Source organism: Arachis hypogaea, chromosome 3 (genome assembly GCF_003086295.3).
Source record: "Arachis hypogaea cultivar Tifrunner chromosome 3, arahy.Tifrunner.gnm2.J5K5, whole genome shotgun sequence".
Lineage (NCBI taxonomy): Eukaryota > Viridiplantae > Streptophyta > Magnoliopsida > Fabales > Fabaceae > Arachis > Arachis hypogaea.
In genome coordinates, this window is record NC_092038.1 from 124,003,707 (window position 1) to 124,028,334 (window position 24,628).

Consider the following 24,628-nt stretch of genomic DNA (forward strand, 5'->3'; position numbering starts at 1 on the left):
AAATTTTTGCTATGTGGTCATGCCATTCGGATTAAAAAATGCAGGGACCACATACCAAAGGCTGATGAACAAAGTGTTTGCTCCCCACCTTGGGAGCCTAATGGAAGTATACGTCGACGACATGCTGGTGAAAACCAAGAAAGAGGCTGACCTCTTGTTAGACCTCTCGCGAGTCTTTGACACCATAAGGTTACACGGGATGAGACTAAATTCTGCAAAGTGTGCCTTCGCGGTAGAGGCGGGAAAATTTCTAGGGTTCATGCTGACACAAAGAGGGATTGAAGCCAATCCCGATAAATAGAGCTATCCTGGAAATGAAAAGCCCGACCTGTTTAAGAGAGGTCCAGCAGCTAAATGGCCGACTCGCAGCCCTCTCCAGATTCTTGGCAGGATCAGCACTAAAATCCCTTCCATTGTTCTCCTTATTGAGAAAGGGATGTCAATTCGAATGGACTCCTGAATGCGAGGAGGCATTTCAGGAGTTCAAAAGATTCTTGAGCCAACCTCCGATTCTGACCCGACCTGTAGCTGGAGAAGACCTCGTCCTATATTTATGTGTAGTAAACAAGGCTGTCGTGTCAGCCCTGATAAGAGAAGACAAGATCGGCCAGCATCCAGTGTATTTCATCAGCAAAGTTCTACAAGGACCCGAGCTAAGATATCACAAACTAGAGAAGTTTGCCTACTCCTTAGTTGTAGTCTCACGAAGGCTACGGCCTTACTTTCAAGCTCATACAGTAAGAGTCCGCACGAACCAACCCATGAAGCAAATCCTCCAAAAAACGGATGTCGCAGGGAGAATGGTTCAATGGGCAATAGAGCTCTCCGAGTTCGACTTGAGGTATGAAACTCAAACGGCGATTAAAGCCCAGTGCCTCACCGACTTCATCGCAGAATACGCAGGAGATCAAGAGGAAAAGCCAACTACATGGGAACTCTATGTAGATGGATCCTCAAATAAAACAGGAAGCGGTGCAGGCATAATATTGGTGGATGAAAGAGGAACCCAAATAGAGGTTTCCCTCAAATTTGAATTCCCAGCTTCAAATAATCAGGCCGAGTATGAAGCCCTGATTGCTGGATTGAAGCTGGCAGAGGAAGTCGGTGCTATAAAGGTGATGATATACAGCGACTCACAAGTGGTGACCTCCCAGATAAGTGGAGAGTATCAGGCAAAGGACCCAAATATGAAGAGGTACTTGGAAAAAACTCTGGAACACATTGGACGCTTTGCAAAAACCGAGGTCAAACACATAACTCGGGATCTGAATAGCAGAGCAGACGCCCTATCCAAGCTAGCAAGTACCAAGCCAGGAGGGAACAATAGAAGCCTGATCCAGGAAACTCTCCAGGAACCCTCCGTGGTAAAAGAAGACAAACAAGAGGTCCTTGAGGTAGCTGGTTCAAACCTCAAATGGATGAACCCCTTGGTCGAATACATGAAATTCGACATCCTTCCTAAAGAGGAAAAAGAGGCCAAGAAAATTCGGAGGGAAGCACAACATTACACTTTGGTGAGAAATATTCTCTACAGAAGGGGGATATCAACACCACTGTTAAAGTGTGTACCGACCTCAAGAACCACCGAGGTGTTAGAGGAAGTTCACAGTGGGATTTGCGGAAATCATCTAGGAGCAAGATCACTAGCCAAGAAAGTGATCCGAGCTGGATTCTACTGGCCGACCTTGCAGAAAGATGCCACAGAATTTGTGAAAAAGTGTCAACCATGTCAGATGCATGCAAATTTCCATGTGGCTCCCCCGGAAGAGCTAATCAGTATCACTTCTCCATGGCCCTTTGCAAAATGGAAAATGGATTTGTTAGGTCCTTTTTCCCAAGCGCCAGGACAAGTCAAATACCTGATCGTGGGAATAGATTACTTCACAAAGTGGATAGAAGTAGAACCATTAGCCACCATCACCGCTCAAAGAAGTCGGAGGTTCCTCTACAAAAATATCATCACAAGATATGGGATACCTTATTCCATTACTACAGATAATGGTACCCAGTTCACCGACTCTACCTTTAGAAGCCTAGTAGCCAGTATGAAAATCAAACATCAGTTCACCTCGGTAGAACATCCGCAAGCCAACGGACAAGCCGAGGCAGCCAACAAAATCATACTGGCAGGACTGAAAAAAAGATTACAAGATGCAAAAGGAGCCTGGGCTGAGGAGCTCCCGCAAGTGCTATGGGCCTACAGGACAACCCCCCAATCCGCCACTGGAGAAACACCCTTTCGACTAGTCTATGGCGTAGAAGCCATGATACCAATAGAAATCAATGAACAAAGCCCAAGGGTGACTCTCCATGACGAGATTGGGAACATACAGGGGCACAAAGAGGAGCTCGACCTGCTCCCCGAAGTTCGAGAGCAAGCCCAGATAATAGAAGCAGCGTTGAAGCAAAGGATGACTAGAAGATACAACAAAAAAGTCATTCGAAGAACATTCACCCCAAATGACTTAATCTTGATCAGAAACGACATTGGAGTCAACAAATCAGGAGAAGGAAAGCTCGCTGATAATTGGAAGGGACCATACAAAGTCAATGAAGCCTTAGGAAAAGGGTATTATAAAGTGACCGACTTGAACGGCACCGAGTTACCGAGGTCGTGGCATGCTTGTAACATGAAAAGGTAATACAGTTAAAAGCGAACTCTACTCCCTGGTGTACTCTTTTCCCAACTTCATGATTTTTTCCCAAAATCAAAGGGTTTTTTCTGGAGAAGGGTTTTTAACGAGGCATCATAGTAGGGGCTAAGGGAAATAAGTTGGCAAAAACCATTAGTAGCAATAAAGTACCTCCCCAATAAATAAAGATCTTTACATTTTACAAATATCTCTTATAAATTCCTTTCTGTTTTCTCTTTCTTTTCTACGAAATGCGCCGACTTAAGCTCGACAAAACGTGAAAATCCCATGAACCGACCTAGATGGTCGTCAGGATAAAACGACGAGGTACAAGTCGGTGTAAAGAGGTTATATAAGTTGATCGTAAGAAACTCGAAAACACTCCAACTCATAAGTCGAAATGAAAACCCGAGTAGAGAAGCTCGGAAACACTCCGACCCGTAAATCGAAATGAAAAACCGAGTAGAAGAAAAACGCATCGCAAAAATAACCTAAGACATAAAAGCTCAATAAACCACAAAGTTGAGTATAAAGGAATAGTGGAAAAGAGAGATCGAAAAAACCTAAGGCCAAAAGACTGTCAAGCTCATAAAGACAGACAAGCCAAAGAAAAGGTTTTTCAAGAAAAAGGCCAGAGAAAAAGTCAAGTCACCACCACCATAAACAACAAAGAGTTTAAAAAAGGGGGGACCCAAAGGCCGGGCCCCCATATAGCCAACAAACTTTTAACTATCACCTCCGGGAGTAGTAGGATCACCACCAGAATCAGGAAGAGGAGTCGGAGCGCCATCAGGACCAGGGAGAGAGGCACCTACAAGAGCTGGAAAAGAAGTCTCGGGAGTCTCGGAAGAACTCAGAGCATTGTCTGGACGGGGAGAAGACTCTATGATTCTCTGACCCCGAGTCTTCAACTCAGACTCAGATACAGGTCGGGGAGGAGACACAATGGCCCCATTAATGACAATTTTGTCAGGGTCCAAAGGAGAGAGATCCAAGTCAGGAGCAAAGACGCCGACCTGCTCCTTAAAAATCCTCCAAGCCTCCTCAGCTCCCTCAGTAATAGAGTCCTCCAACTCGGCGTAAGCAGCCAAGAATTCAACAAGTCCTTCCTCACCTCCACGAGATCCTTGAACAAGTGATGAGCGGATAATTTATACGCTTTTTGGCATTGTTTTTAGGTAGTTTTTAGTGAGTTCAAGCTACTTTTAGGGATGTTTTCATTAGTTTTTATGTTAAATTCACATTTCTAGACTTTACTATGAGTTTGTATGTTTTTCTATGATTTCAGGTAATTTCTGGCTAATTGAGGGACTTGAGCAAAACTCTGAAAAAGGCTGACAAAAGGACTGCTGATGCTGTTGGAATCTGACCTCCCTGCACTCGAAATGGATTTTCTGGAGCTACAGAACTCCAAATGGCGCATTCTCAACGGCGTTGGAAAGTAGACATCCAGAGCTTTCCAGAAATAGATAATAGTCCATACTTTATTCGGAAATTGACGACGTAACTTGGCGTTGAACGCCAAGTACATGCTGCTGTCTGGAGTTAAACGTCAGAAACACGTCATGATCCGGAGTTGAACGCCCAAAACACGTTATAACTTGGAGTTCAACTCCAAGTAAAGCCTCAGCTCGTGGATAGATCAAGCTCAGCTCAAGCATACACCAAGTGGGCCCCGGAAGTGGATTTATGCATCAATTACTTACTCATGTAAACCCTAGTAGCTAGTCTAGTATAAATAGGATAAGTTACTATTGTATTAGACATCTTTTGACAGTTTAATCTTTTGACTTTTTAGTCTTTGATCATTCGGTCTTTTGATCATGGAGAGGGCTGGCCATTCGGCCATGCCTGAACCTTTCACTTATGTATTTTCAACAGTGGAGTTTCTGCACACCATAGATTAAGGGTGTGGAGCTCTGCTGTACCTCAAGTTTTAATACAATTACTACTACTTTTTATTCAATTCTCTTTTATTCTTATTCCAAGATATACGTTGCACAACACTTTGATGAATGTGATGATCCGTGACACTCATCATCATTCTCACCTATGAACGTGCGTGACTGACAACCACTTCCGTTTTACTCTAGGCCGGGCGCATATCTTAGATTCCCTAACAGAATCTTCGTGGTATAAGCTAGATAGATGGCGGCATTCATGAGGATCCGGAAAATCTAACCTTGTCTGTGGTATTCCGAGTAGGATCCTGGGAATCCGGAAAGTCAAACCTTGTCTGTGGTATTCCGAGTAGAATTCCAGTATTGAATGACTGTGACGAGCTTCAAACTCCTGAAGGCTGGGCGTGATGACAAACACAAAAGAATCAAGGGATTATACTCCAACCTGATTGAGAACTGACAGATGATTAGCCGTGCTGTGACAGAGCATTTGGACCATTTTCACTGAGAGGATGGGATGTAGCTATCAACAAGGGTGATGCCTCCAGACGATTAGCCGTGCAGTGACAGCGCATAGGACCATTTTCCCGAGAGGATTAAAAGTAGCCATTGATGATGGTGATGCCCTACATACAGCTTGCCATGGAAAGGAGTAAGAATGATTGGATGAATGTAATAAAAAAGTAGAGATTCGAGAGGAGCACAACATCTCCATACGCCTATCTGAAATCCCCACTATTGATTTACATAAGTATTTCTATCCCTTTTTATTTTCTATTTATTATTAAGTTTCGAAACCCATGACCATTTAATCTGCCTAACTGAGATTTACAAGGTGACCATAGCTTGCTTCATACCAACAATCTCTGTGGGATCGACCCTTACTCACGTAAGGTATTACTTGGATGACCCAGTACACTTGCTGGTTAAGTTGAACGGAGTTGTGTCCACACATAGCCAAGAGCCACAATAATGATTCCATACAACAACAAAGAATACTACATTGATGTGATCACAATTTCGTCCACCAAGTTTTTGGCGCCGTTGCCGGGGATTGTTCGAGTATGGACAACTGACGGTTCATCTTGTTGCTCAGATTAGGTAATTTTCTTTTCAAAATTCTTTTTCAAAATTTTTCTTTTCTTTTTCGTTTTTCCAAACTTAATTTTCGAAAAAATTAATAAAAATAAAAAAAAATTAATAAAATCATAAAAATCAAAAATATTTTGTGTTCCTGTTTGAGTTTTGAGTCAATTTTTAAGTTTGGTGTCAATTGCATGATTTAAAAAATTTTTCTTGCATTTTTCGAAAATCTCATGCATTTATAGTGTTCTTCATGATCTTCAAGTTGTTCTTGGTAAGTCTTCTTGTTTGATCTTGATGTTTTCTTGTTTTGTGTCTTTTGTTGTTTTTCATGTGCATTTTTGCATTCATATCTTCCAAGCATTAAAAATTTCTAAGTTTGGTGTCTTGCATGTTTTCTTTGCATAAAAATTTTTTCAAAATTATGTTCTTGATGTTCATCATGATCTTCAAAGTGTTCTTGGTGTTCATCTTGACATTCATAGTGTTCTTGCATGCATTATGTGTTTTGATCCAAAATTTTCATGTTTTGGGTCATTTTTATGTTTTTCTCTCTCATCTTTAAAATTTCAAAAATAAAAAAAATATATTTTCTTTATTTCCCTCCAAATTTTCGAAATTCTGGGTTGACTTGGTCAAAAAATTTTTAAAATTAGTTGTTTCTCACAAGTCAAGTCAAATTTTTAATTTTAAAAATCTTATCTTTTTAAAATCTTTTTCAAAAATTATATCTTTTCATTTTTTTTCTATTTTTCGAAAATTTCAAAAATATTTTTCAAAATTATTTTCAAAATCCTTTTCTTATCTTTATATCATATTTTCAAAATTACACTAACAATTAATGTGATTGATTCAAAAATTTGAAGTTTGTTACTTTCTTGTTAAGAAAGGTTCAATCTTTAAGTTATAGAATCTTATCTTGAAGTTTCTTGTTAGTGAAGTAAGTAATTTTAAAATTAAAAAAATTAAATCTTTTTATCTTTTATCTTATCTTTTTCAAAAATTTTATCTTTTTCAAAATTTGATTTCAAATATCTTATCTAACCTCTTATTTTTTTATCTTTTCAAATTTGATTTTAATATCTTTTTCAACTAACTCTTTGACTTTTTGTTTGTTTCTTATCTTTTTCAAAATCACCTAACTACTTTTCCCTCTCTAATTTTCGAAAATATCTCATCTCTTTTCAAAAATTCTTTTTGTTTTAAATTTTAATTTTAATCTTATCTTATTTCTAATTTTCGAAAATTACTAACCTTTTTTTTAAATTATTTTCGAGTTTTCTATCCCTTCTCTCTTATTCTATTTAATTATTTAATTACTAACACCTCTCTTCACCTCTCTCCATCTAAATATCCGAACCCACTCTTCTTCACTCTTCTCCCATTTCTTTTTCTACTAACATAAAGGAATCTCTATACTGTAACATAGAGGATTCCTCTTCCTTTCTTGTTTTCTTCTCTTTCATATGAGCAGGAACAAGGAAAAAGGCACTCTTGTTGAAATTGATCCAGAACCTGAAAGGACTCTGAAGAGAAAATTAAGAGAAGCTAAGTTACAACAATCTAAAGGCAACCTTTCAGAAATATTCGAACAAGAGAAGGAGATGGCAGCCGAAAATAATAATAATGCAAGGAGAATGCTTGGTGACTTCACAAAGCCAACATCCAAATTTGATGGAAGAAGCATCTCCATTCCTGCCATTGGAGCCAATAATTTTGAGCTTAAGCCTCAACTAGTTGCCTTAATGCAACAAAACTGCAAATTTTATGGACTTCCATCTGAAGATCCTTATCAGTTTTTAACTGAGTTCTTGCAGATTTGTGAGACTGTAAAGACGAATGGAGTTGATCCTGAAGTCTACAGACTCATGCTTTTCCCTTTTGCTGTAAGAGACAGAGCTAGAATATGGTTGGATTCACAACCCAAGGATAGCCTGGACTCCTGGGATAAGCTGGTCACTGCCTTCTTGGATAAATTCTTTTCTCCTCAAAAGCTAAGCAAGCTGAGAGTGGATGTTCAAACCTTCAAACAAAAAGATGGTGAATCCCTCTATGAAGCTTGGGAAAGATACAAGCAGCTGACCAAAAGATGTCCATCTGACATGTTTTCAGAATGGACCATATTAGATATATTCTATTATGGTCTATCTGAATTTTCGAAAATGTCATTGGACCATTCTGCAGGTGGATCTATTCACCTAAAGAAAACGCCTGAAGAGGCTCAAGAACTCATTGATATGGTTGCAAACAACCAATTCATGTACACTTCTGAGAGGAATTCCGTGAATAATGGGATACCCAGAAGAAAGGAGTTTTTGAAATTGATGCTTTGAATGCCATATTAGCTCAGAACAAAGTGTTGACTCAATAGGTCAACATGATCTCTCAAAGTCTGAATGGATGGCAACATGCATCCAACAGTACTAAAGAGGCAGCTTCTGAAAAAGCTTATGATCCTGAGAACCCTGCCATGGCAGAGGTTAATTACATGGGTGAACTTTATGGAAACACCTATAATTCATCATGGAGAAATCATCCAAATTTCTCATGGAAGGATCAACAAAAGCCTCAACAAGGCTTTAACAATGGTGGACGCAATAGGCTGAGCAATAGCAAGCCTTATCCATCATCTTCTCAGCAACAGACAGAGAATTCTGAACAAAACACTTCTAATTTAGCCAATCTAGTCTCTGATCTGTCAAAGGCCATTTTCAGTTTCATGAGTGAAACAAGATCCTCCATCAGAAATCTGGAGGCACAAGTGGGCCAGCTGAGTAAGAAAGTCAGTGAAACTCCTCCCAGTATTCTCCCAAGCAATACAAAAGAGAATCCAAAAGGAGAGTGCAAGGCCATTGATGTAATCAATATGACCGAATGCACAAGGGAGGAGGAGGACGAAAATTCTAGTGAGGAAGACCTCCTGGGACGTCTCTCAAGCAAGAAGGAGTTTCCTATTAAGGATCCAAAGGAATCTGAGGCTCATATAGAGACCATAGAGATTCCATTAAATCTCCTTCTGCCATTCATGAGCTCTGAAGACTATTCTTCCTCTGAAGAGGATGAAGATGTGACTGGAGAGCAAGTTGCTCAATATTTAGGAGCTATCATGAAGCTAAATGCCAAGTTGTTTGGTAATGAAACTTGGGAAAGTGAACCTCCATTGCTCATCAATGAACTAGATACCTGGATTCAGCAAACTCTACCTCAAAAGAAACAAGATCCTGGCAAGTTCTTAATACCTTGTACCATAGGCACCATGACCTTTGAAAAAGCTCTATGTGATCTGGGGTCAGGGATAAATCTTATGCCACTCTCTGTAATGGAGAAGCTGGGGATCATTAAGGTATAACCTGCCTTGTTCTCATTACAACTGGCAAACAAGTCATTGAGACAAGCTTATGGAATAGTGGAGGACGTGTTAGTAAAGGTTGAAGGCCTTTACATCCCTGTTGATTTCATAATCTTAGACACTAGGAAGTAAGAGGATGAATGCATAATCCTTGGAAGACCTTTCCTAGCCACAGCAGGAGCTGTGATAGATGTCAACAGATGTGAACTAGTCCTTCAATCGAATGGGGAATACCTTGTGTTTAAGGCACATGGCCATCCCTTTGTGACAAAAGAGAGTAAGCATGAAGAGCTTCTCTCAGTTCAGAGTCAAAAAGAGCCCCCACAGTCAAACTCTAAGTTTGGTGTTGTGAGGCCACAACCAAACTCTAAGTTTGGTGTTAAGACCCCATATCCAAACTCTAAGTTTGGTGTTGGGACTATACAACATTGACCTGATCACCTTTGTGGCTTCATGAGAGCCACTGTCAAGCTATTGACATTAAAGAAGCGCTTGTTGGGAGGCAACCCAATTTTATTTATCTAATTTTTATTTTATTTTTATTTTATTGTTATTTTGTGTTTTATTAGGTACATGATCATGTGGAGTCACGAAAAAAAATATAAAAATTAAAAACAGAATCAAAAACAGCAGAAGAAAAAATCACACCCTAGAGGAAGCACAGACTGGCGTTCAACGCCAGTAAGGAGCATCTGGCTGGCGTTCAACGCCAGAACAGAGCATCAACCTGGCGCTGAACGCCAGAAACAAGCAACATTCTGGCGCTGAATGCCAGGAATGTGCCTAAGAGGAAAAGCTAGCGCTGAACGCCAGTAACAAGCATGAAACTGGCGTTCAACGCCAGAAACATGTTACATGTGGGCGTTGAACGCCCAGAATGTGCACCACTCGGCGTTTAAACGCCAGAATGGTGTGCAAAGGCATTTTACATGCCTATTTGGTGTAGGGATGGAATTCCTTGACACCTCAGGATCTGTGGACCCCACAGGATCACCTCAAGATCTGTGGACCCCACAGGATTCCCACCTACTATATTCCCACCTTACCTCCTAATCCTATTTTGTGATGAGTATTCCCCATGTCACACTTCCCAACACTCTTCACCAATCACCTCAATTCCTCTTCCCAATCACTCCCTTCACCACTTACATCCATCCACTCTTCCCCATAAACCCCACCTACCTTCAAAAATTCAAAACCATTTTCCCACCCATTCCCACCCTAAATGGCCGAACATACACTCCCCCCTCTCCCTATATATACCCTTCCATTCTACTTTATTTTTCACAAAACACAACCCCCTCTTCTTCACCTTGGCCGAACCTACATCTCTCCCTCTCTACCATATTCTCTTCTTCTTCTTCTTCTCTTCTTTCTTCTATTGCTCAAGGACGAGCAATATTTTAAGTTTGGTGTGGTCAAAGCATAATCTTTTTTGTTTTCCATTACCATCAATGGCACCTAAGACCGGAGAATCCTCTAGAAAAGGAAAAAGGAAGACAAAAGCTTCCACCTCCGAGTCATGGGAGATGAAAAGATTCATCTCCAAAAGCCATCAAGACCACTTCTATGATGTTGTGGCAAAAAAGAAGGTGATCCCTGAGGTCCCTTTCAAGCTCAAGAAAAATGAGTATCCGGAGATCCGACATGAGATCTGAAGAAGAGGTTGGGAAGTCTTAACCAACCCCATGCAACAAGTCGGAATCTTAATGGTTCAAGAGTTCTATGCCAATGCATGGATCACTAGGAACCATGATCAAAGCATGAACCCGAATCCAAAGAATTATCTCACAATGGTTCGGGGGAAATACTTAGATTTTAGTCCGAAAAATGTGAGGTTGGTGTTTCACTTGCCCATGATGCAAGGAGATGAATGCCCCTACACTAGAAGGGTCAACTTTAATCAAAGGTTGGACCAAGTCCTAATGGACATATGTGTGGAAGGAGCTCAATGGAAAAGAGACTCCAAAGGCAAGCCAGTTCAACTAAGAAGACTGGACCTCAAGCCTGTGGCTAGAGGATGGTTGGAGTTCATTCAACGCTCCATCATTCCTACTAGCAACCGATCTGAAGTTACTATGGATCGGGCCATCATGATTCATAGCATCATGATTGGAGAGGAAGTAGAAGTTCATGAGGTCATCTCTAATGAAATCTACAAAATAGCCGACAAGTCCTCCATCATGGCAAGGCTAGCTTTTCCTCACCTTATTTGCCATCTATGTTACTCAGCTGGAGTTATCATAGAAGGAGACATCTCCATTGAAGAGGATAAGCCCATCACCAAGAAGAGGATGGAGCAAGCAAGAGAGACCCCTCACGGCTCTCAAGAAATGCATGAGGAAGCTTATCATCAAGAAATCCCTGAGATGCCTCAAGGGATGCACTTTCCTCCCAACAACTATTGGGAACAACTCAATACCTCCTTAGAAGATTTGAGCCACAATGTGGAATAATTAAGGGTGGAACATCATGAGCACTCCATCATTCTCCATGAAATAAGAGAAGATCAAAGAGCAATGAGGGAGGAGCAACAAAGGCAAGGAAGGGACATAGAAGAGCTTAAGGATATTGTTGGTCCTTCAAGAAGAAGACGCCACTAAGGTGGATTCATTCCTTGTTCTTATCTCTTTCTATTTTTTGGTTTTTAATGTTGTGTTTATCTATGTTTTATGTCTCTACTTCATGATCATTAGTATGTAGTAACCATGTCTTAAAGCTATGAATAAAATCCATTAATCCTTCACCTCTCTTAAATGAAAAATGTTTTTAATTCAAAAGAACAAGAAGTACATGAATTTCGAATTTATCCTTGAATTTAGTTTAATTATATTGATGTGGTGACAATACTTTTTGTTTTCTGAATGAATGCTTGAACAGTGCATATTTTTGATCTTGTTGTTTATGAATGTTAAAACTGTTGGCTCTTGAAAGAATGATGAACAAAGAGAAATGTTATTGATGATCTGAAAAATCATGAAATTGATTCTTGAAGCAAGAAAAAGCAGTGAAAAAGAAGAAGCTTGCGAAAAAAAATAGGCGAAAAAAATAATAGAAAGAAAAAGAAAAAGCAAGCAGAAAAAGCCAATAGCCCTTAAAACCAAAAGACAAGGGTAAAAAGGATCCAAGGCTTTGAGCATCAATGGATAGGAGGGCCCAAGGAAATAAAATCCAGGCCTAAGCGGCTAAATCAAGCTGTCCCTGACCATGTGCTTGTGTCATGAAGGTCCAAGTGAAAAGCTTGAGACTGAGTGGTTAAAGTCGTGATCCAAAGTAAAAAGAGTGTGCTTAAGAGCTCTGGACACCTCTAACTGGGGACTCTAGCAAAGCTGAGTCACAATCTGAAAAGGTTCACCCAATTATGTGTTTGTGGCATTTGTGTATCCGGTGGTAATACTGGACAACAAAGTGCTTGGGGCCACAGCCAAGACTCATAAGTAGCTGTGTTCAAGAATCAACATGCTTAACTAGGAAAGTCAATAGCACTATCCAAAATTCTAAGTTCCTAGAGAAGCCAATCATTCTAAACTTCAAAGGAAAAAGTGAGATGCCAAAACTGTTCAGAAGCAAAAAGCTACAAGTCCCGCTCATCTAATTAGAATTAATATTCATTGATATTTTGGAAGTTATAGTATATTATCTTCTTTTTATCCTAATTGATTTTCAGTTGCTTGGGGACAAGCAACAATTTAAGTTTGGTGTTGTGATGAGCGGATAATTTATACGCTTTTTGGCATTGTTTTTAGGTAGTTTTTAGTGAGTTCAAGCTACTTTTAGGGATGTTTTCATTAGTTTTTATGTTAAATTCACATTTCTGGACTTTACTATGAGTTTGTGTGTTTTTCTGTGATTTCAGGTAATTCTTGGCTGAAATTGAGGGACTTGAGCAAAACTCTGAAAAAGGCTGACAAAAGGACTGCTGATGCTGTTGGAATCTGACCTCCCTGCACTCGAAATGAATTTTCTGGAGCTATAAAACTCCAAATGGCGCACTCTCAATGGCGTTGGAAAGTAGACATCCAGATATTTCCATCAATATATAATGGTTCATACTTTATTCGGAAAATGACGACGTAACTTGGCGTTGAACGCCAAGTACATGCTGCTGTCTGGAGTTAAACGCCAGAAACACGTTATGATCCGGAGTTGAACGCCCAAAACACGTTATAACTTGGAGTTCAACTCCAAGTAAAGCCTCAGCTCGTGGATAGATCAAGCTCAGCCCAAGCATACACCAAGTGGGCCCCGGAAGTGGATTTATGCATCAATTACTTACTTATGTAAACCCTAGTAGCTAGTCTAGTATAAATAGGATAAGTTACTATTGTATTAGACATCTTTTGACAGTTTAATCTTTTAACTTTTAGTCTTTGATCATTCGGTCTTTTGATCATGGAGAGGGATGGCCATTCGGCCATGCCTGAACCTTTCATTTATGTATTTTCAACAGTGGAGTTTCTGCACACCATAGATTAAGGGTGTGGAGCTCTGCTGTACCTCAAGTTTCAATACAATTACTACTACTTTTTATTCAATTCTCTTTTATTCTTATTCCAAGATATACGTTGCACAACACTTTGATGAATGTGATGATCCGTGACACTCATCATCATTCTCACCTATGAACGTGCGTGACTGACAACCACTTCCGTTCTACTCTAGGCCGGGCGCATATCTCTTAGATTCTCCAACAGAATATTCGTGGTATAAGCTAGATAGATGGCGGCATTCATGAGGATCCGGAAAGTCTAACCTTGTCTGTGGTATTCCGAGTAGGATCCTGGGAATCCAGAAAGTCTAACCTTGTCTGTGGTATTCCGAGTAGGATTCCGGTATTGAATGACTGTGACGAGCTTCAAACTCCTGAAGGCTGGGCGTGATGACAAACGCAAAAGAATCAAGGGATTCTACTCCAACCTGATTGAGAACCGACAGATGATTAGCCGTGCTGTGACAGAGCATTTGGACCATTTTCACTGAGAGGATGAGATGTAGCTATCAACAAGGGTGATGCCTCCAGACGATTAGCCATGCAGTGACAGCGCATAGGACCATTTTCCCGAGACGATTAAAAGTAGCCATTGATGATGGTGATGCCCTACATACAGCTTGCCATGGAAAGGAGTAAGAAGGATTGGATGAATGTAATAAAAAAGTAGAGATTCGAGAGGAGCACAGCATCTCCATACGCCTATCTGAAATCCCCACTATTGATTTACATAAGTATTTCTATCCCTTTTTATTTTTTTATTTATTATTAAGTTTCGAAACCCATGACCATTTAATCTGCCTAACTAAGATTTACAAGGTGACCATAGCTTGCTTCATACCAACAATATCTGTGGGATCGACCCTTACTCACGTAAGGTATTACTTGGATGACCCAGTACACTTGCTGGTTAAGTTGAACGGAGTTGTGTCCACACATAGCCAAGAGCCACAATAATGATTCCATACAACAACAAAGAATACTACATTGATGTGATCACAATTTCGTCCACCAACAAGCTTGAATAACTCTCCTGCGCCTTCTTCCTCAAGTCCTCCTCCATATTGCATTGGGCTTGTAACTTGTTCCCCTTTTCCCGAAGATCATCTCTCTCCTCCCTCAATTTAGCGACCTCCTCCTTCAACTCCTCATGTTTCTGATATATGAGAAGCCTTTCCTCTCTTCAACCCTTGAAGTTGAACCCAGAGAGCTAAGAGGAGTCTTCTCAAAAACATCAAGAAACTTGGTGCACACCGCCGCCGCCCTGACACTCTCCTGAGCCAGAATAGTGAGGTGGTTCCGGACAGAAACATCATCCATACCTATACGGATATGAGTATAGATGTGTTTCCGGACAAATGCAGGAGCATCCACCTTAGCCTCACCTTCAAAAGAAGAGGAAGACTCTAAAGTCTTACGCTTCTTCTTCTCCGGCTCAGGAGAAGGTCGGGGGGGAGGGGGCGGCTGAGAAGAAGCCGAGGAGGAAATAACAATAGGCCGAGAAGGGGTCCCCAAATTTTGAGGAGGAGGAGGAGGAAGAGAGGAGCTAGTTACCCTGGCACCGCCAGCCCTGGCGCGAGATCTTGCCCTGGCCTCCTGGACTCTCTGGTAAGATTCGCTGGAATTCTTGTTCGCCATCTCTGTAAAAGCAATTATTAGCCAAAAAATTGAGACAAGTCGGAAAAACAAGATACAAGTCGGAAACAAAGTATAAAAGACAAGGCTACCTAATTGTGCCTGGACAAAGGACGGCGACCCCTGGAGAAATTTTTTGGTATCCAGATATGGGGCCCTCCCCTACACTTCTCGGAGGAACCCCACAATGGCTGCCTCCACCTCATCCAAGTCATCCAAACCATATTTCTCACAGGGGGAGGCCTCCAACCAATACAGAGGAATGCGAGGAACAGAATTTTCATCCAGAAAAAAGGAGTGGTGACCCTCTACACATTGAACTTTGAAAAAATAATTTTTAAAGTCATGGAAGGATTCATCAAAAATGGTGAAAACTCTCCGACCTTGTATGGCTCGGAAAGACACCCATTGCTGCTTATTATTTAGCCCACTGAAGGGCTTGGTCATATGGAAAAGATAGAAGAAAATCCTCAAAGAGGTCGGAAAATCTAAGGCGTGGCTGATAAACTGGTAAATTTTCAGAAAACCCCAAGAATTGGGGTGAAGTTGGGTAGGAGCAACTCGGTAGTGACGCAAAACAGCTATTTCAAAATCAGAAAATGGAAGAAAAACACCCAAACGGGTAATCATGCTTTCATACATGTAGAAAAAATGAGGGACCTCCTCAGTATCCCTTCCAAAACAAACCCGGTCTTCCAAACCCGGGACCACCAATTCATACTTCGGCTCATCCTCCTCAGAAGTACAAATATGGTGATGAGTGCGAAGGTTGGTGATGAACTCGGCATCGACCAAGGGTTCCTCCCCCAAGACCGTAACATCAACCCACTGAGCAAGAACTTCTACAAAAGACATTTTTTCCTAGGGTATGATGAAAACCTACAAAGGAAAAAGAAAAAAGAATAAAAAACGAGAGTTCCTAAGGGACATGAAATCTAATAACCTACGACGTCACCTTCTCCCTCTCCTAAGAAAATAAAAGGCATGCAGAAGCACTTAATAAAAGGGAAGAAAGAACCAACCTTTGCCTGAAAAGAGGTAGGGAAAGATGAAAGCCTTCAACGAAAGTATCCCACGAACAGATACGAAAGTGTTCCACGAACAGATGAAAAGGGAAAAATTTTAAAAAATCGAAGAAACGAAACAACGAAGGAAGAGGGAAGCATTTATAAGCACGTTAGGGGCATAATGGTAAAAATGGAAGCGGTCATTAATGAATGCACCGTTACCAAGGTAATTAATACCTACGCACACCCCTAACGGACGCGACGTTTGATTAGATGTAACTGTGAAAATCAAAAGTCACGAAGATTCACGTCGGTTGCAAACAAATCACATCGGTTCCCTCACAAGTCAGTTACGACCCCGAATAGAATACTCGAACCCAAATCTCGAAAAGAAAATTGGGCTCGAGTAGGGGCACTGTTCATACCCTGGCCCAATAGTAAAGGCCCAGGTCCAGACAAAAGGCCTAATCCCACGGATTGAGCCTCACCCACCTTAGTCTTACGAAGTCGGCACTCACCACGACCTGTTCTAAAGAAGTCGGGAACGAGGGTTAGCTGGCAGATAAGCACCCATTCAGATGGGTAACTGCCCCTAAAATCTCTCTAACCGCTTCCAGTATCCATATCTTAACCTCCCCAAGATAAAGGGACGGTTAACACCCTAAAAAGGTGGCACTACTCCAACGGTGGTTATTGGTTCACCACTATAAATACACTAACATTCCTCAGGTATCTCTAAGTTCCAATACATTCTAAACCTGCTTAACCTCACGCTGACTTAGGCATTGGAGTGTCTTTGCAGGTACCACCCCCCATTCTTTCACATACACAACTCGGAGGCAGCTCCCAGACGTAAACCAAGTCGGAGACCACGCTCCTCCAACGCTTGGGCCTCACAAACAAGCCCAACCTCCGTCCGGTTCTAGGTAAGCCTCGGAACAAGATGTGAGTATTTTATTTGGGTTGATGAAGTGGAAGAAGAGTTTAAAAAAAATTAAACTGAATGTTGGAAGGAGTAAAAGGAAGAAAAACTTAGATAATGAGAGAATTATAAGACATATAGCTAATTAGCTATGAGGTCATCTGGGATTGAAGAATACTCGAGGATGATAGAAACTTTATTGTTGGTACTTGTAATTGAGATAGCTTTAGTTATATTTATGAATCTGTTCTCATTATTTAGGTGATGGTAGTGTCGTTGTTGCTATATGATGATAAAAGTTAATATTAAAAAATGTTATCTTTGGGTGTGTTGAATGTTAAAATTGTATCCAAAATGAATACGTACCTTGAACATGTGTTGAATGTAATAAAGGCAATCTTTTGTCGGATGAAGTTTTTGCTGTGAGGCGATGGAGATAAACTGAGTCAATGGAGTTAAACTGAAATGTGAAGGTGAAATAGAGATTTTAAGTTTAATAATCTTCGATTTTAAAAAAAATAATAATATTATAATTTCACATCTAATTCTTTAGATAAATACTTAACGTGTCACTTAAATATCTTTGTTAATATCTAAAATGAAGAGTTAATGTTTACACTATTTTGTCAAACGATACTTAATTTATTTTGTCAAAAATAAATGTTGAGATCCATTTTAATAAAAACAAAATTTTTCAAGTGTTAAAATTATTATTTATTTTTATATATTTTTAGCGTATATTTTATATATTTTAACAAATATTTTGTATTGATAAATAACTTTTTAGTAATGATTTGTATACACATTATATAATTCATTTTGTTTAAAATAGATTTTATTAAATAGTGTGAAATTATATCTAATAGTAAAAAATTACTCACTTTTTTTTATGATTAAGTACTGACAGAAAACACAAAAATTGTTAGCTCCTAGACTTTTTCATATTATTTTGTCAGATAAATATTAGAAGATAAACAAAATTTTTCTTTAATCAGTAATTAATTAATAATATCTAAAAATAGAAATTAAAAATTTATTATTAAATTATTCTACTAAAAAATAGTGGATGAATGCAATAAATTTTGCTGGTTTAACTGTTTTAGTTTTGCTTATGACGCAAGAAACACGATATCGGATTTACATTAATTACCTCCCAATTCCGATCTCTCTAGTCTCTACCTCGCCTGACGTGGTTAGTTCTGTTGTTACACGTCACTATCATTCTAGTTAGTGTTGAGTGGACAATTGCAACACTCATCTGTGGTCTTCCGCGCAATTCAAAGTGGCCAACACATGCCGTATACATTTCGTTAATTCCCATTCCACGTCCATCCAAATGGAGAAGAAGCAGAGTAGTGCAGCGGCCATGGGGGTTGATGACTCCTTGAACCCACGAGTCGACGCCGTGAAGCCTTCAAGGACTGTGGCCATAAGCGACCAAGCAAACGCACTGGTTCAAGCTGGCGTCCCCGTTATTCGCCTGGCCGCCGGGGAGCCCGATTTCGACACTCCCGCTCCCATTGCTGAGGTCACCAACTAAACTAACACTCTTTCCATCTTTCCATGTTTCCAATTCTGTGCTGACTCCTCACTCTTAATGGTTATGGTTATGGATAGGCTGGGATTAATGCAATTCGTGAAGGCCATACAAGGTACACCCCGAATGCCGGAACATTACAATTACGCCAGGCTATTTCTCATAAGCTCAAAGGTAAATCTCACCTTCTTTTTCCCTCAATAACAAAACTCGCTATCAGATTATCATAGTGTGCCACAATTGCTGTTGCAGAGGAGAACGGGATCACTTACGCCCCTGATCATATTGTGCTTAGTAATGGAGCCAAGCAGAGTCTTGCCCAGGCCGTTCTTGCAGTTTGCTCCCCGGGAGACGAGGTAACTATTTAATTTCAGCATAATTTTCTTTTTTCCTCTTTTTAATTGTTCTGAGTTTAGCCTAATGCTTGGCCTAGTAGTTCTGTTGCATAGGTTATGATGATGATACCGTGATACATGCTTTAGCAAGATGTAAAGTATTATTTAATAGTTATTAATTTATATTTTTAAATATTAGAATATTTAATTTAATTTTATGTATTTTGTTTTTTATTTATTTAGTTATTAGATCAAATTTTATATTAGTGGGTTTAATTTTTTTTTATTTAAACTAATAAGAGATTATAATTTCTGATAGGACAAGTGAAGTTGAGTGAGTCTCTTTCTTGTTACCTTAGGCTACAGTTAGTTAGTGTTTTTGAGATACATAAATACAGAGACAAATAAACAAAAATATAAAGATACACAAATTTTGTAATGTGTTTAGTAATATACATGACACACATGTATAAATTAAATGTCAATTTTACTCTCTAGGTCTTATCCATTGTGTTTTATACATTGATAATTTAAAAAATAATTAAAAATAAAAAAGTCAAATTTTGTGTCCTATGCATTATGTCTCTTTGTCTCAACTTTAAGGAATAACACTAAATACATGTCTGTACCACTGTGTTTATCCAAATCCGTGCCTCACCAAACAAATGCTATATGTGTACCACCGTGTCTAGCAATTAGTGTCCAGGTCCAACAAACAAACACAATCTTAGGGAATTAGACAGAAGATTGAGTGATTCCTTTTGATTTAATTTTTAAACTATGCTGTTGACAATTTAGGTTAAGTGAATCTCTTTTTTGTTGCATAAGAAAATGGATAAAAAGTAGAATGATTTTCTTTTTAATCTAATTTCAATTTATCTCTTTTATTTTTTTTTTATTTCAATACTTGTCCTTTTTTTTTATGCCTTATTTGGTATCATATGATGTGAAAGAATTTTTCAGGTCATTATTCCTGCTCCATATTGGGTGAGTTACCCAGAAATGGCAAGATTGGCTGATGCTGTACCTGTTATTCTTCCAACATCAATAGATAATCATTTCCTTTTGGACCCCAAACTCCTTCAATCCAAAATTACTCAAAGATCAAGGCTTCTCATTCTTTGCTCGCCATCTAACCCAACAGGATCTGTCTACCCCAAGAAATTACTTCAAGACATAGCCCCATTGTAGCAAACCACCCCAGGCTTCTGGTACACTCTTCATCATGACATCAGTGTTTCAATTTGTTTGACCTTCATAGTTTCATTCAAGATCTTACTTCACTTCATTTCTGTTTTATTCAGATTCTCTCTGATGAGATTTACGAGCATATAATTTATGCACCAGCAACTCATACAAGCTTTGCATCACTACCAGGAATGTGGGACAGAACCTTAACTGTGAACGGATTTTCCAAGGTTGGTCGGTAAATAATGTGGTGTTGTCTTTCTAGTAGAGTTGTATTTGTATCTGCAATATCCCCACCATCCTGGCTTTTTAGTGTCAGTTTTTGGTCTTTGTTTTGTTGATCTGTTGCCAGATGATGTATATTACTATATTTCATAGGCCTTTGCAATGACTGGATGGCGGCTTGGATATATTGCTGGTCCAAAACATTTTGTTGCAGCATGTGGAAAGATTCAAAGTCAGGTATGCAGCAGTTTTCTGTTAGGCCATGTTTTTCTGCACAATATCATATCTCATGATTTCCTTCTGATATGCTACATACATACAATAGATTATTGGTTTTTTATCAGATTTTCCATCTGGAAGTAAAAAATCAGGGGGATATCCTATCATTCATTTGGAATTAGTTGAGACAACTATGCTGTTTGTATTATATGCCTTATATAATGGCTGATGCATCCTATTGAATTCAGTTCACTACAGGGCCCAATAGCATAGCTCAGAAAGCTGGAGTTGCAGCGTTAGGACTAGGCTATGCTGGTGGGGAAATTGTAGCTAATATGGTGAAAGCATTTCGGGAGCGCCGAGATTTCTTGGTTAAAAGTTTTAGGGAAATGGAGGGTCTTAAAATATCAGAACCCCAGGTTTGAGAAAACTCAATTATGTATTTGTTAATTCCCTAATAGTTATTCTCTTTGTTCTGTCTCTTCCTAATATGTTTGTTGTTCTGCTTCATAAATGTGTACTCTTTCTTCCCACATGCAGGGGGCATTTTATCTATTCATTGATTTAAGCTACTACTATGGAAGAGAAGCTGAAGGATTTGGTAGAATTGATGATTCGGAGTCCCTTTGTCGATATCTTTTGGATAAGGGCCAGGTAAATTCTTTTTAATGGCCTTTATTGTTTATTTGAGGAACATATTAGCCAAGTTATAAAACTTGCATGGAGTTTCCATGTTGCCAGTGAGGTAAACATTATTTATTACGTTTTTTGGTGTTTTGGATTGCAGGTGGCCTTGGTGCCTGGGAGTGCATTTGGAGATGATACTTGTGTTCGGATATCATATGCAGAATCCCTTACTATCCTTCAAGAAGCTGTGGAGAGAATTAAGAAAGCACTCGCCCCTCTCAGCTCTGCTGCACTCCGTTAAAACCCTTGCTTTGTTGTTCTAGTGGGTTTATTTTAGTTTAAGTTCGGCATTGTATATATGTCTCTATTCTGAAAATAATACGCTACGGCTATTGAAGCTGCGGCAAACACCACCCAATAGAAGGCATTGTGCGAAATTTATTCATCTGCCTCTGAAGTTTGGACTGAAAAGTACGAGATCGAATAACAATGAATACAGTTTTACATCATTTCTAAACAAGGAGAGATAGGTGTCTTTACTAGACTTCCATATCTACTGGAGTAAAATTCTTGTTTGCTTCTTTTATTATTAATAGAAGATGGTATTTTGGCATTAACTACAATAATAACTGCTCAAACAATGCACAAGTAAGCAAGTTAAGCAACAATTAATTAAAATTTAACACGTAATGTAGCTAACATAGTAATAGTTAGTCTTTTATATATCATGTGAAGTTGGAATAATTTTTAGCTTTTGTCTAAGACTAAATTTTAGCACTTTTTTGTTTTTGCCAGGATGGGTTGGAGGACAACCTCCAACCATGGACATTATAATATCACAATACTCACGCACAGTCGCATACTACGCATTTACACACACAACATTAAGGTTCTATCCACTAAATCTTAGCTTTATTACCTTCAATATTAAAAAAAATGATTAGTAGAAATAACAGTATGGCACTTTTGTTTATTGGATCATCACTAAACAAAATAGTTCCTGACGTTATCCCGAGCAAAACCCCAATTACAAAATTAGCTGAGATTAGCTGAGTTTTCTTATAGTAGGACTTGTTAAACCAGAAGGCTTTTACGGTTTTACCCCAAAGGCTCAAGAACATGTGCTATTGGACATCATACCCCGAGAAGTACAGCCCAATTTGTGTTTCGTAAAGGCCCGTAACATGTTGTGCCGTGTTCTATTGTTTCTCTCGTTGGCGTGTAGATTAATACAGTGTTTGATAAATTGGCCCAGCTATATTTTATTCAATGGCAAAAACTTCTATTCTAGTTATATTCGTTGACCCAAAAAAATCCGGTTATATATTCCTCTAGTATTTCTTGACGTGGCTTGGGACCGGAAAAAAAAACGATACGGAAAGAAATAGAATCATCAATTAACTAATTTGGCATGTCATATTTTTCGATTAAAAATGTACTTTGCATACGATTTTCACACGCCAACAAGGTGATGATGATTATATTACTTACTAATTACCACAAATTATGTCTCACCTTATTAGATTGAATTCCGTGAATGGAGAGGGCTTGAAAGTTTTGATTGAAAGTTTCCTGCTCAGGAGGCAAAGCATGCAGCACAAGCAATAACGAAAAACAGTGTAGCAAGGAAAACGCAACCTTAACCCGTTACCCTTAATTCCCATATTCGGATATTCCTAATATACGCGCACGTTTAACCTTCTCCTTTCCCCCTTCATGCACATTGACTTTAACTTGAAGACAATCAACCTTCTTCATCCACCTTTTCTCTTCCAAAGGACTACCTTTGCTTATATATAGATGAACCCAAGTTATTGGAGCCAGAAAGAACGAAGAAGCTAGCCTTATTATTAACTAAGTGATATCGACCATCATGGATTCATTCAATGTTGAAAATGCACCCGAGATTGTGTTCTTTGATTTGGAAACCAACGTGCCCAAGAAGGGTGGAGAACGGTTCTGGGTGTTGGAGTTTGGAGCCATTGTTGTGAGCCCCCACAAGCTCACGGAGGTTGAGAGCTACAGCACCTTGATCAAACCCGAAGACCTATCCGTGGTGCCAGTGAGGTCCAGCAGAAGCCACGGAATAACTCGCGCTGCTGTGGAGAAAGCTCCCTCCTTTGAGGACGTTGCAGACAGGATATTCAGCATTCTTGATGGCAGGGTCTGGGCTGGTCACAACATCCAGAGATTCGACTGTGTTCGTATCAAAGAATCCTTTGATCAAATTAACAGGCCTGCGCCTATCCCAATTGGAATCATCGATTCTTTGGGTGTTCTAACTGACAAGTTTGGGAGAAGAGCCGGTAACATGAAGGTACATGCAAAACATGAAGCTACATTCATTCTTATCACATGTTCTTAACCAACATTATTTATATTATGGGGCAGATGGCAACGTTGGCTTCTTATTTTGGCTTGGGTCAACAAAAGCACAGGTATGCTATTTGCATTTCTACTTCTAAATATTTTGTATTAGTTCCTTTTGTGTAAAACTTGAATGATATATGGATTTGTGGTGGCTTGTTTTGAAACAGGAGCCTAGATGATGTTCGCATGAACTTGGAGGTTCTTAAGCATTGTGCTACGGTGTTGTTTCTGGTGAGTGTTTACAAAATTAGTAAATTAACTTTGAAAACAAACGCAAATATGAATTACAGGAGAATGCATGATGATGGTTCTTACACATTTAATTTGTTCATGTTTTGGGGATGTCAGGAATCAAGTCTGCCAAGCACATTGCATAGCAACTGGAATGGGTGCTCGAGTTCGACCATTATGACTCGAAGCAGAAGTTATGGGAAATCGCCCTCCAGAGAAGACACAAGCAGAAAATCTCCTCCATCTTCTTTATTAGGATATCAGAGGACAGTACCCTATGCCAGGGGAAGTTTAGGAAAGGTTTGTTTAATTTTATATTGGAATACTCAATTCATTTTGATCATATATGTATATATGCTGTAATGAGAATGAAAATGTTTTCAAATGCAGATGGCTGAGAGTGTGAAGGGCCTAGTCTCTAAAGCCCAAGGGCAACCAACTATTAACCAAATATTAAAGCATTCTCATTCACTTCTAAGATGATGGAAGCCTCTTTCAGAATGTATGTGACTCACCAGATTAGATTGACTGACTAGTGACTACCTTGTGAAAAAGGCCTCACATTGTTGGAAGGAGGTTAACTAAGGCCACCATCATGTCTTTCTAAGATGTTCAAGATCCCTAAGGGAAACCATGATGTGGCACCACACAAATTCATTTGTACATAGATTGATCATTCATTCATTTCAAAATTCTTGAAGCACCTCTCTTAAAGTGAAAGCTGCTTCCAAGTTGTAATAATGCACTTATCCGTATAAAAATCATGTTAATCCTATGAAAAAGTGCTATATCATATTGTAGACAAATATCACACAAGTCGAACTCCAAACGCTTTTTCTGTTACACAATAATAGGTATATGCTTTTATAGTACAGAA

General features: G+C 39.3%; 2 protein-coding genes across 2 annotated transcripts; both read left to right on the forward strand.

The window, feature by feature from the left end:
- The first annotated feature begins 18,245 nt into the window (after positions 1–18,245).
- On the forward strand, positions 18,246–21,670 carry LOC112791255 (bifunctional aspartate aminotransferase and glutamate/aspartate-prephenate aminotransferase-like). Its single transcript, XM_025834012.3, is given in 10 exon segments — positions 18,246–18,547; positions 18,637–18,730; positions 18,809–18,912; positions 19,855–20,071; positions 20,074–20,102; positions 20,196–20,309; positions 20,458–20,541; positions 20,772–20,942; positions 21,064–21,177; positions 21,311–21,670. Coding segments are annotated over 10 exon segments (1,260 nt in total). The 5' UTR covers positions 18,246–18,355; the 3' UTR covers positions 21,452–21,670.
- A 1,201-nt stretch (positions 21,671–22,871) lies between these two features.
- LOC112791256 (protein NEN4) lies at positions 22,872–24,628 on the forward strand. Its single transcript, XM_025834013.3, has 5 exons — positions 22,872–23,467; positions 23,542–23,588; positions 23,688–23,751; positions 23,869–24,051; positions 24,142–24,628. Exons 1-5 carry the CDS (start codon positions 23,024–23,026, stop codon positions 24,232–24,234), a joined length of 831 nt encoding a protein of 276 aa, XP_025689798.1. The 5' UTR covers positions 22,872–23,023; the 3' UTR covers positions 24,235–24,628.

What these genes read in the sequence shown, in the direction of transcription:
- LOC112791256 (XM_025834013.3), top strand. Translation starts at nt 23,024, where the DNA reads ATGGATTCATTCAATGTTGAAAATGCACCCGAGATTGTGTTCTTTGAT. An exon ending in GAAGAGCCGGTAACATGAAG is followed by an intron (nt 23,468 to 23,541) that starts GTACATGCAAAA and finishes ATTATGGGGCAG; the next exon opens with ATGGCAACGTTGGCTTCTTA. An exon ending in GTGCTACGGTGTTGTTTCTG is followed by an intron (nt 23,752 to 23,868) that starts GTGAGTGTTTAC and finishes TGGGGATGTCAG; the next exon opens with GAATCAAGTCTGCCAAGCAC.